Below are 13,233 nucleotides of genomic sequence, written 5' to 3' on the forward strand. Positions count from 1 at the left end.
TTCTTTTCCTACATAGGTTGTTCCACAGTATTGAGTATATTTCCCTGTGCTACAGAGTAGGTCGTTGTTACCTCTCTGTTTTATATATAGTAGTGTGTAGACATCAGCCCCAACCCTCTAATTTACCCCTCGCCACCCCCACTTCTCCCCTTTGGTAACCATAAACTTGATTTCAAAATCTTTGAGACTCTTTTGTGTTTTTAACTTTTGTATTCAATGTATTTTTCAGCAACTTCGCATCTTTTGTGGAAGGATATTGGGAATAGAATAAATTAAAAATAGAGATATAACTTATTAATTTCAATAAATACCATTGTTAGCAATAAAATATTGATTGAATCTCCAGCCTAGCACTATTCCAAATTCTGTATGCCCCTGTACTTCTTAATGTTGTTACCTGGCCATCTGCATACGTAACTCTGTTGGGTCTGCGTGCCCTCAGGGATACAGGCCCTTAAAACAGGTAACAGGATGGCATCTACTATGTCAACTGCTGTCATCATCTTAACCATCCCTTCATTCATTCCTTTCTTCACTGACACTCCTGTGCTAGTCCTTATTCTAAGCACTAAGATGAGAGAGGAGGCTGCTTATGTAGCCAGAGACCAAACCAGAGTTTCATCATTGGAAGCTAGTAAATAATGGATGAATGAGAACTGATTAGCATTTCACAGGCAAGACAGTCCTGGGTCAGTCATCTCTCCACTCCCTCCTTTTTCCTTTTGAGCTTCCTGTCCTTCAGCTCCTGTCCCTACTTCTGATCGAGGGGATATTTTTTCTAAGAAGGAATGTTTCTGGCTCCCTGAACCAGCACATTCTTGCAATAAGTCTCCTCGCTGCATGAGTCACCTCTTGATTCCTGATGGTATAGATCAAGGGGTTCAGCACTGGCGAGAAAAAGGTATAGACAACAGACAATGCCCGGCCCTCTTCTGGGGAGTAGCTGGAGCTGGGGCGAAGGTAGATAAGGGTGCAACACCCATACTGCAGGAGAACCACCATGAGGTGGGAGGAACAGGTGGAGAAGGCCCGGCACTTTCCCTGGGCTGAATCCATCCTCGAGATAGTGGTCATGATGCAGCCATAGGAGAGGCAGATGAGGAGGAAGGGGATGGCCACGGCCGCCGCACTGATGGCATAGAGAGCTGCCTCGTGCACGCGGGTGTCCGCACAGGCCAGGCGCATAACAGCAGGCATATCACAGAAGAAGTGGTAGATTTCATTGTGGCCACAGAATGGGAGGTGGCAGATCAGAACAGTCAAGGGCAGTGCCAACAGGAATCCCAACCCTAAAGAACCTAAAGTCATATGCCCACAGAGCTGCCAACTCATGATGAGGTTGTAATGCAATGGATGACAGATGGCCACATACCTGTCATAGGCCATGGCAGCAAGCAAGACACAGTCCGATCCCCCAAGAAGGATGAAGAAGAACATCTGGGCCCCACAGCCAGGGAGAGAGATAAGCATCCTCCCCATGGAAAGGATGCCAGCCAGAGTCAGGGGAGCTATATTGGTGGAGTAGCCAAGCTCCAGTATGGCCAGTGCAAAAAGGAAGAAGTACATTGGGGAATGGAGGGAGTGGTCTTGCCAGACTATGAGGCCAATGGTGATATTTCCAATGAGACTTCCCAGGTACAGCAGCAAGAAAGCCACGAAGATGAGGGAAGCCACTGCCGGGTTGGTTGAGAAGGGGTGGAAGTGGAAGTGTACTGCTCCCGTTTGGTTTTGCTCTTCCATGAGCCCTGGTACGAGGAAGGAAGTCATGGGCAAGATGACCCTCCTGTGTCCCTGAACCTGGCGCAGGTCCAGCTGTGTTAGAAACACTGTCCACCATCACTGAGTCCTTACCCTCATTGCTGCCTTTGGAATTCACTTAAGATGAACCTGCCTCTTCTGCTGCTGACCCTGGAGAAGTTAAGGACATCAGCTCTCTCCTTTGAAACGTGAGAAGGGTGTGACACCCACCTCGGAGAGGTGGCGTCTGAAAGGATCAACCTCCATGCTGGCCAGTGCAATAGGTTCTCAAATGGGTTTCTTCCCAATTTCATTTTTTCTTTGATCTCCATTCCTCTTTTTTTCTTTACTTTTCTCTGTGTGTGTGTGTGTGTCTTTTCGAGGGCCACACCTGCAGCATATGGAGGTTCCCAGGCTAGGGGTTGAAGCAGAGCTATTGCCACCAGCCTATGCCACGGCCACAGGAACATCAGATCCGAGCCACGTCTGTGACCTACACCACAGCTCATGGCATCTCGGGATCCTTAACCAACTGATCGAGGCCAGGGGTTGAACCCGCAACCTCATGGTTCCTAGTCGGATTGGTTTCCGCTGCCCCACAAGGGTAATTCCATTCCTCTTTTTTTCTTAAAAAAGAAAATCTTCCTGACCAGTCTCATGGCTATTCATTACTATGATTGTCCAATCACCCAAGAACCACTTAAATGTACATAGTTCAGAGTTCCCATTGTGGCTCAGCAGTAACGAATCCGACTAGTATCCATGAGGACACGGGTTCGATCTCTGGCCTCGCTCAGTGGGTTAAGGATCCAGCGATGCTGTGAGCTGAGGTGTAGGCCAGCAGCTACAGCTCCAATTAGACCCCTAGCCTGGGAACTTCCATATGAGCGGTGTGGCCCTAAAAAAGACAAAAATATATAAAAATTTCAAAAGTACATGGTTGTACAAAGAGCATATGGTTCTCATATCGAGCCTAAAAGGCCAGCAACCCAGGTGTTGCCTTTACCTGTTTTATGACGGTAGAAACCGAGAAGCCAGGATAAGTTAAGCAGCTCACACTGCTATCCCCCCAACTCTCTGAGCTCACAATTTTGGCTTTTTTCCCCTTAAACCTTCAACAATCCAATTTGGTTTTGTTTTGTTTTACCAAATACTAACCCTACTCTTGTTTCACCTTCTTGCTCCTATTCACCTTCATTTGCATTATGATGATGTCCACCCTAAATAGGGCTTTCACCCCCTTATAAGTGGCTCACCCCCCCCACCAACCCAACTTATCATACTTTTAGATTAACCCCTCTTAAACACTTTTTAAATGATGTTACTCTACTCCAATCTTACACTTAAAAAGCAAAGGAATCTTGGAGTTTCCCTTGTGACTCAGCAGGTTAAGAACCTAACCAGTATCATGAGGATGAAGGTTTAGTCCCTGGCCTTGACCAGTGGGTTAACCATCCGGTGTTGCCACAGGCTGCAGCATAGGTGGCAAATGCGGCTCAGATCTGGCCTTGCTGTGGCTGTGGTATAGGCCAGCAGCTGCGGCTCCAATTTGACCCCTAGCCTGGGAACGTCCATATGCTACAGGTGTGGCCCTAAAAAAGACCAAAAAAAAAAAATGCAAAGCAATCTCAGTTTTGTTTGTCCATTATAGCCCAATAAAGCTGAAGAAAAACAAGAACAAAGGAACCCCAAATGCTTGTATCACATACAATTATCATAAATATTTTTATAAGTAAAATTAGCACAACTTACCTAGGGTATAACTTCAGGGGATTCTTCAATGACCAAAATCCATTGTCCCCTCTCACCCACCCCACCTTTGTCCTGAGTCACTCAGTCCTTGTACCCAAGACCCTTTAAGTTGTGTTTATTGCAAGATAAACTTGAACATGCACCCAAATATTGTCCTGTCTTTACGGATTACATTTTCAATGATAGTTAAATGCTCAAAGGAGAGTTCCTGTTGTGGCTCAGTGGGTTAAGGACCTGACATAGTCTTCGTGAGGATGCAGGTTTTATCCCTGGCCTCACCCAGTGGGTTAAGGATCCCACGTTGCTGAAAGCTTAGGCATAGGTAGCAGATGCAGCTCAGATCCAGTGTGAATGTGGCTGTGGCAGAGACTGGCAGCTGCAGCTCCTATTCAACCCCTAGCCTGGGAACTTCCATATGCCATAAAAAGAAAAAAAAATTAAAAATGGCCAAAGGAGAGTTCCTGTTGTGGCACAGCAGAAACGAATCGGACTAGTATCCATAAGGGTGCAGGTTCAACACCTGGCCTCAATCATTGGGTCAGGGATGCAGTGTTGTCATAAGCTGTGGTGTAGATCATGGATGCGGCTCAGATCCCACGTTGCTGTGGCGTGGTGAAGGCCAGTAGCTGCAGCTCTGATTTGACCCCTAGCCTGGGAACTTCCATATGCCTCGGGTGTAGCCCTAAAAAAAAAAAGAAAAAGAAAAATGGCCAAAGGCAGCAGCCTACAGAGGGGTCGATGCATTGATCTTCTGGGGGATTCTCAGAGAGGCCAAGCCAAAAACATTTTCCTGCTAAAATAGAAGGGTGGGGCCCCAAAATACACAAATTAAAACAACTGCCATTGGTTTTTTGGTGTAGCAGATGAACCAAGTTTTAACACTATGTTTTCTTTTGCTTTAGTTTTTTTGTTTGTTTTTTGTGGGGTCGTTTGTTTGTTTGTTTTGGTCTTTTTGTCTTTTTAGGGCCATACCCACAGCATATGGAGGTTCCCAGGCTAGGGGTCAAATCAGAGCTATGGCTGCCAGCCTACACCACAGCCACAGCAACACAGGATCAGAGCCAAATCTGCAACCAACACCACAGCTCACAGCAATGCCAGATCTTTAACCCACTGAGCAAGGCCAGGGATCAAACCCACATCCTCATGGATGCTAGTCAGGTTCACTAACCACTGAGCCACGACGGGAACTCCTCTTTTGGTTTAGTTTTTAGCAATAATCCTCAGTGCTGGCAAAGTCATGGAGAAATGAGAGTTGCCAAGCTTGCTGGTGGTGGAGTGGTGAAAGGCTCAATACTTTAGGAGATAATAATACTTCATAGTTTGTCAAAATACTGACAGTTTCCAAGCTGAGTCATGCATACAGAAGCATTCATTACCCATTCTCTTAACTTATGTAGGTTTGAAATTTTCCAAATTAAAAAAAAAATCAGCATTTGACTTTAGTTACTATACTTCAGGAGTCTAAAATTAGCAATTAATTTGAAATAGACTGGCAACAACTTCAAAAAACCTTTATACATGAGGTAAAAAAAAATCACAGCATAATCTTAATAGGAAATAACAAAAACCAGCTAAGACAGAATCCTAAATTCAATTGATGAAATGCTATGTAATTGCTTAAAATTATATTTAAAAAGACAATATAATAACATGAAAATACTTGTGATATAATACTAAACAGAAAATAAGTTTTAAAAAACTATGATCAGCACACTGTAGAAAAACTGCAGTCTTTGGGAGTTTCCACTGTAGCACAGTGGGATAAGAATCCAGATGCTGTGGCTTGGGTCACTGTGGAGGCACCAGTTCAATCTCCAGCCTGGCATTGCAGCAGCTGCAGCCTACGTCACAGCTGCTCAGATTCAGTCCCTGGCCCAGGAACTTCCATAAGCCATAGGTGTGGCCATAAAAAAAAAAAAAAAAGAATGCGATCTTTGAGTGATGAACCTGAAGATTTTTACCTTCCTGTATTTTCTAATATTCTTTAATAACCCCCAATACTCTATCATTTGAATTACAAACTTATGACAAAGGAGAAACAAGCAGTGTTCTCCTCAAACTGAGGAGCTCAATTATTTCACAAATTTTTTAAGCAAAATAAACAGGTTTTTGGGTTTGGGGGGGTTGGTTTTTTGGTTTTTTGGTCTTTTTGTCTTTTTTTATGGCTCCATCACGGCATATGGAGGTTCTCAGGCTAGGGGTCGAATCGCAGATATAGCTGCTGGCCTACACCAGAGCCACAGCAACACTGGATCTGAGCCATGTCTGCAAGCTACACCACAGCTCACAGCAACGCCGGATCCTTAACCTGCTCAGCGAGGCCAGGGATTGAACATGCATTCTCATGGATACTAGTCAGGTTTGTTAACCACTGAGCCACGACAGCAACTCCAACAAAATAAACAGTTTATACAGAATCCTTTCTTAAGAAGGTTTGCCCAATCACAATTGATCAGAAGCATTCATTACCCTATCCTCTTAATTTGTGTAGGATTGAAATTTTCCAAATTAAAAAAAAAAATCAGCATTTGACTTCAGTTATTGCACTTCAGGATTCTAAAATTAGAAATTAATCTGAAATTAGAATTGCAACAACATCAAAAACCTTTATACATGAGGTAAAAAAATCACAGCATAATTTTAACAGGAAATAACGAAAACCACCTAATACAGAATGCTAGATTCAACTGATAAAATACTATGTAATTGTTTAAAATTATTTCACAAATTTTTAAGCCAAGTAAACAGTTGTACAGAATCCTTTCTTAAGAAAAATATTTGTCTAATCACAATTGATCACTATATTTTCAGTAAGAACAGTGTCATTCCATGAAGGCACAGTTAGTCCTTCACGCAGGTAGCTTGTCATGAATCCCGCCTGGAATGGATTCGAAGGAAGTTAGTTTATCTAGGCAGCCTTCTTTCCCTGAACACCTACTGCAGACCAAGCCTTGTGCACAAGATCTTCTATGCAAGCATCTGAACCAAAGCCATCATAGCCAAAAGCACCTTGCACCCCAAAGGAAAGTGCTGATTTGGAAGCTGGAAACTGGCCCTTTCACACTCAGTACGTAGTCAACACATTCCTTTCATGCTAAACTGTTCACTCCAGTTATTCGTGTATCTGTCTGTCTCCCTGGCTCCATGGTACAGTTTTAGCATCTTCGAGGGCAGCTTCTATATTTCCTTTGTCTTTACACACATACTCGCACACAATTTGCATATAGTAAATCCAAGTCGTGTTTAAAAATAATTAAGCCTGCTTGACAAAGCCAAGTACCCTCAGTCACAGCCGGGAAAAGTGGAAAAAAGAATAAAACTGAAATACTAGCTAACCTGTATTGAGCACCTGTTGATCCCCATTGCACTACAAAGAATAACTGACATCCACTGGGTGTCAAGTACGATTCCAAGCGCTTTATGCCAAGGAACTAGTTTATGCCACATAAGAAACTTATGAGGTAGGAGCCATTATTGTTCTCATTTTACAGACTTTAATCTTGGCCAAAAGACTGCAGATTCCACATACAAAACCACTACTCTGCATTGATGTGCCATGAATATGTCTCCGTACTTGTCTTCTGTGCATGGTTAAGCTTCATACATATAAACTTGGGAGGGAATAAGGATTTGCTATATTCCATCTATAGGAGACAGTGCATCATCTACTAGATGAGAACCTAAAAAAATACTTAGGGAGTTCCCATCATGGTGCAGTGGAAATGAATCCGACTGGGAACCATGAAGTTGCAGGTTCAATCCCTGGCCTTGCTCAGTGGGTTAAGGATCTGGTGTTGCCGTGAGCTGTGATGTAGGTTGCAGACATGGCTTGCATCTGGTGTTGCTGTGGCTGTGGCATAGGCTGGTGGCTACAGCTCTGATTGGACCCCTGGCCCAGGAATCTCCATATGCCTGTGGGTGTGGCCCTAAAAAGACAAAAGACAAAAAAAAAATTAGGAGTTCCCTGGTTTAGTGGTTAAGGATCCAGCATTGACCTTACTGTGGCTTGTGTCACTGCTGTGGTGTGGGTTTGATCCCTGGCCTGGGAAATTCCACGTGCTATGGGTGCGGCCAAAAAAATTTTTAGCCGTTTAATATCCCTACTGCTGGAGTTTCCATTGTGGCACAGTAGAAACGAATCCAACTAGTGTCCATGAGGATGCGGGTTCAATCCCTGGCCTCGCTCAGTGAGTCAGGGATCTGGGGCTGCCATGAGCTATGGTGTAGGTTGCAGACGAGTGTCAGATCCCCCATTGCTGTAGCTGTGGCATAGGCTGGCAGCTGTAGCTCTGATTTGACCCATAGCTTGGGAACTTCCATATTCCACAGGTACGGCCCTAAAAAGCAAAAAAAAAAAAAATCCTACTGCTGGGAATTAATTATAAAGAAGGAAGCCAAAAGAACTAAAAAAAGTATGCATATAAAGTTATTACTGGTGTTATTTTCTTCATGTCTAAAAGAAAAATGCAAATCAGATAACCCACAGGATATTAAGATGTCAATTGTTAGAGAATAATTAAATAACATGACGAACACGATGTATGACAATAATCCCTGAACTCAAGCGCCAGGAAGAAAAATAGAATCACTGCAGCATAAGAGAAATTGGAAAGTAATTCTGTCGTCAGTAGAGAATGCTATAGATCGTCATATAGATTTATGTCTAATTCTTTTTTTTTTTTTTGTCTTTTTAGGGCTGCACTCACAGCATATGGAGGTTCCCAGGCTAGGGGTTGAAACAGAGCTGTAGCCACTGGCCTACACCACAGCAACACCAGATCTGAGCTGCGTCTGACCTACACCACAGCTCACAACAACACTGGATCCTTAACCCACTGAGCAAGGCCAGGGATTGAACTCATGTCCTCACAGATACTAGTTGGGTTCATGAACCACTGAGCCATGACAGAAACTCCTAATTCTTATTTTTTAAAAGGTCAAATACCAACTTGTTTTGGTAAATTATTATATACAAAGTGCAATTAAAGTAAGAACAATTTGTGAAATGCAATCTAAATTATCATTTACTTGGTTTTAGTTTCAATTGTTTATGCATTTCCTCATTTATTTACTTGAACACCTACTATGTAACATCTAGGCAACTGATTTTGAAACAGAGGTAAAGTTTGTATTTACAAGAAATGTAAAAGTCTGTAGAGCTAACATAATAAACAACTCTGTTGCATTGCTAAATCAGAAGTTCATTCCTCAATATTGTCTCACTTATGTGTACAAATGATATCTTTAATAAATTCACCATTTTCTATGACACAAAAAAAGAGGAAGGAATGCAGAGAAATAGGAAATAATTGTATGGGGAGAGTAAGATTATGAATGATCTCTTCCTATATTTTCTGAACGTCTTGGAATATTCCGATATCTTTTTTTTTTTTTTGTCTTTCTGCCATTTCTTGGGCCGCTCCCACAGCATATGGAGGTTCCCAGGCTAGGGGTCTAGTCGGAGCTGTAGCTGCCAGCCTACACCAGAGCCAGAGCAACGCAGGATCCGAGCCGCGTCTGTGACCTACACCACAGCTCACGGCAATGCTGGATTGTTAACCCACTGAGCAAGGGCAGGGATCGAACCCGCAACCTCATAGTTCCTATTAGGATTAACCACTGCGCCATGACGGGAACTCCCGATAATCTTCTTATAAAAAGTAATATAACCACTTTTACATAGTTGTATCTAAAAAAATAATATGGTGTATAAATGCAATGCATTAAAAGGTCTTCACCAAGAAAAGAATCCAGAAGAAGTGATGAAATATGGGAAGTGTAAATAGAGGAATATCAGCTTAAAAATAAGCAAAGAAGGCTAATTCTCTACCCACCACAATCACAGTGGTGTGAAACGCCTTTAGAACTAGACCAGGAGTTCCCGTCGTGGCGCAGTGGTTAATGAATCCGACTAGGAACCATGAGGTTGCGGGTTCGGTCCCTGCCCTTGTTCAGTGGGTTAAGGATCCGGCGTTGCCGTGAGCTGTGGTGTAGGTCGCAGACGCGGCTCAGATCCTGCGTTGCTGTGGCTCTGGCGTAGGCCGGTGGCTACAGCTCTGATTAGACCCCTAGCCTGGGAACCTCCATATGCCGCGGGAGCGGCCCAAGAAATAGCAAAAAGACAAAAAAAAAAAAAAGAACTAGACCAAAGCTGTAAGGGACCATAGATGGTTATAAATATGTATTATTAGGAGAAGTGAGTATCTTTGCACTGTTTCTGTAAAATTCTTGGGCATTTGTTTAGTTGCCTAAATTTTAAAAATAGAAAAAAAAGAAGGAAACGCCTCATCAGAGAGGCTTTCTCTAAACAAAAGCCAAAACTTACCTCAGTCTTGTCGAAAATCATAAGGAGGCTAAATTAGCAATGGGATCTTTAAGCATTTATTTCCCTCGGAGCATGAAAACATTGCATGTTATTTGGGGATGGGAGAGGCGGAGCTGCTGGAGTCTCCTGAAATTTCTCCTCTCTGAGGGATCCCTGGAGCCTGATGTTAAACACGTCATCTCTTTCCTTTCCAGGAATCACCGTCAAATGCATTTAACATCTGTTTATTGAGCACCTACTCTGTGTTCCTGACACTGATGTAGGGAGAGGAGACACAGCAGTAAACAAAACAGAAAAAGTCCTAGACTTAGGGAAGTCCTAGATCTTCCGTCTTAGTGAGAAAGAACAAACAACAAATTAAAACATAAATAATTTTAGGTGATGATACATGTCATGTGGAAAATAAAGCAGAGTAACATAGGGTAGGGTGGGTAACTTTCGTTAAGGGAGCAGAGAATGATCTTTCTGGAAAGATGACTTTTGAACAGATGCCATAAAAATGTAAATTAAAAAAAATGCAGGTGCAAGATGATTATATTCTAGAAATCTGCTATACCACATCATACCTAAAGTTAACCACACTTACAATTTTTTAAGAAGGTAGATCGCACTAATACATGGAATCTAATTTTTTAAAATGATACCAGGGAACTTATTCACACAACAGGAACAGACTCAAAGATTTGGAAGCCAAAGTTATGGTTACCCAAAGGGAAACACTGGGGGGAGGGATAAAATAGGAGGTTGGGATTAGCATATACACACCACTATTTGTAAAATGGATGAGTAGCAGGCACCTACTGTGTAGCTCAAGGAATTCTACTCAATGCTCTATAATAACCTATATGGGAAAAGAATCTGAAAAAGAATGCATCTATGTATATGTATAACTATTAACTTTGCTGTACACCTGAAAGTAACACAACTCTGTAAGTCAACTATACTCAAATAAAATTTTTTTGAAAAAGAAGGTAGATCTCATGTAAAGTGTTCTTACCACAATAAAAAATAAAAGTTAAATAATTTTACCAGGCTGCCAGAATGTGCAAGGAAAAAAGAGAGAGAGAGAAGGGAAAGAGTATGGGTAGGGGGCGGGGGCAGTCAGCACATGCAAGAGTCCTGAGGCAGAGACTACTCGGCAGGTTCACAGAATCACAGGAAGCGCCATGTGGATGGAGGGATGGAGAGGAGTGGGCGATGGGGAGAGAGGACGTCAGAGGGGAGGAAGGTAGCAGCAAATCATGCAGGACCTTGAGGGGCATGGTTGGAAGTTTGGATTCCATTATAAGTGTGATGGGAAACCACTAGAGGATTTAAGAAGGAGAGTTATAGGATGGCTCTTGTGTTGTAACGAAGTCACTCAACTCTGATACAGAGATCAGACTGTAGAGGGAAGAGAAGAAACAGGGGAGCAGTCAGGAGGCTGGATCTGCCATGGGAAGACTGGTGGTCCCAGACTCAGACTTGCCTGGCTCCTTCCACAACAGCTTCTCCCCCTCAAAGCTCAGTTTATGGACACCTGGGTGGATGTGGGGGGAAAAGTGATTCTCCCATCCAACAGGTTACTTTATCTGACTGGCTTTGTAAAAGATAAGTAGTTTGGGATATTTTCCACATCCCTCTGCATTTCCACTGGTTATCAAGTGGAGATCCAAAGTTAGTTTGACCTGTGAGAAGTATGAATAGAGCCGACAATTAACAGAGCTGATTTTCTGCTAAGCACGGAACTTGCATTACTATCCATGATTATCTCCATTTAACAAATGATGAAGGTGGAGCTTCCAGAGTTAAGTAATTTGACCAAAATTAGGCATATTAAAAGAGGAAAACCTGGGAATATAACCCCTTCAAATTGAAGGACTTCAAAGCTACATTCTTGACCACTGAATTCACAGTAAATACACTAGCTCTTCTAAGTATCACAAGGGGACCAGCTGAATTCACATCAGTTGGAAGCTTGGTACAAGTACAGAGTCTCAGGCCCCACCCAGGCCTTCCTAATTATCTAAATAAATATTGTAGTTTTAAGTTAAAATTCTGTACATTTTTTAGGTGTAAAATCATATCATTTGGGACCAATTATTTCATTTTCTTGTCTTACTGCTTTATTTAGAAGTTCCCAAAATGGCTGACTGACCATGGTGATAGTGGGCGTCCTGTCTAGAACTTGATATTTAATGAACAAGGTTTAGTTATTCCACCATTTAAAAAATACTTGGGAGTTCCCATTATGGCTTAGCAGGTAAAGAACCAGTGTCCATGAGGATACGGGTTTGATCCCTGGCCTTGCTCACTGGGTTAAAGATCCAGTGCTGTCACAAGCTGAGGTGTAGGTTGCAGCTGCAGCTCAGATTTGATCCCTAGCCCAGGAACTCCATATACCGCTGTGTGGCCAAAGCCGGATAGATAGATGATAGATAGATTGATCGATAGATAGATAATAGATAGATGATAGATAGATCGATAGATCGATACCGAAGTCCTGCTATTTGTGACAACATGGATGAATCTGGAGATTATGCCAAGTAAAATAAGCTAGAAAGAAAAAAAACAAATGGTGATATCACTTATACATGGAATCTAAAAAATGTTGACCTCATAGAAACAGAAAATAGAAGGGTGGTTACCAAGGGTCAGGGAGTGGGGGAAATAGGGAGATGCTGGCCAAAGGGTACAAGCTTTCAGTTTTAAGATGGATAAGTTTCAGAGACCTAACGTACAAATGGTGACTAGTTAATAAGAATGTACTGTATGCTTGAAAGTTTCTAAGTGAGCAGATATTAAGTATTCGCAACACACAGAAAAAAACACAGCTATATGAGGTGAAGGATACATTAATTAGGTGATCGTAGCCATAATTTCACAATATGTAAGAAAACATCTCATTGTACACCTTAAATACATACAACTTTAATTTGTCAGTTATACCTCAACAAAGCTGGAGAATATATTACTGAGAATGAATATCCATATTGGAAGTAAGGTTGAATAAAATCAGGAGCCCTCAACATTCTCTGAACCATATGAATTTTACAGTATTTTCTCCATAAACCCCACAATAAACATTTTAAAGCTAGTAAAGGGTTAAGCAATGTAATAAACCCAGTATATGTATTTTCTCATTCCATCTCCACAATCACTCTATGAGGGGGGAACGGTATCATCACTGCCACTTCACAGATGAGGTAACCAAGGCTTAGGAGGTAAAAACGTACTCGAGGGTACACACACAGTCAGAGGCTGAGCTAAGGTTTGATTCCAAGTCAGTCTGAATTAGACCTACTCTTTCAACCATTCTTTTTTTTTTTTTTTTGTCTTTTTGTCTTTTCTAGGGCTGCACCAGCAGCATATGTAGGTTCCCAGGCTAGGGGTCTAATCGGAGCTGTAGCGACCCACACCACAGCCCATGGCAATCC

The 13,233-nt window shown here is 42.3% G+C and overlaps 1 protein-coding gene across 1 annotated transcript; it reads right to left on the bottom strand.

Moving 5' to 3' along the window:
* Window positions 1–738: 738 nt before the first annotated feature.
* LOC125124403 (olfactory receptor 10V1-like) lies at window positions 739–1,740 on the bottom strand. The gene has a single exon (XM_047774517.1). It carries the CDS (start codon window positions 1,738–1,740, stop codon window positions 739–741), a length of 1,002 nt encoding a protein of 333 aa, XP_047630473.1.
* Window positions 1,741–13,233: the final 11,493 nt, after the last annotated feature.

This window comes from Phacochoerus africanus, chromosome 4, assembly GCF_016906955.1.
Source record: "Phacochoerus africanus isolate WHEZ1 chromosome 4, ROS_Pafr_v1, whole genome shotgun sequence".
In the NCBI taxonomy this organism is placed as follows: domain Eukaryota; kingdom Metazoa; phylum Chordata; class Mammalia; order Artiodactyla; family Suidae; genus Phacochoerus; species Phacochoerus africanus.

What these genes read in the sequence shown, in the direction of transcription:
- LOC125124403 (XM_047774517.1), bottom strand. Translation starts at nt 1,740, where the DNA reads ATGGAAGAGCAAAACCAAACGGGAGCAGTACACTTCCACTTCCACCCC.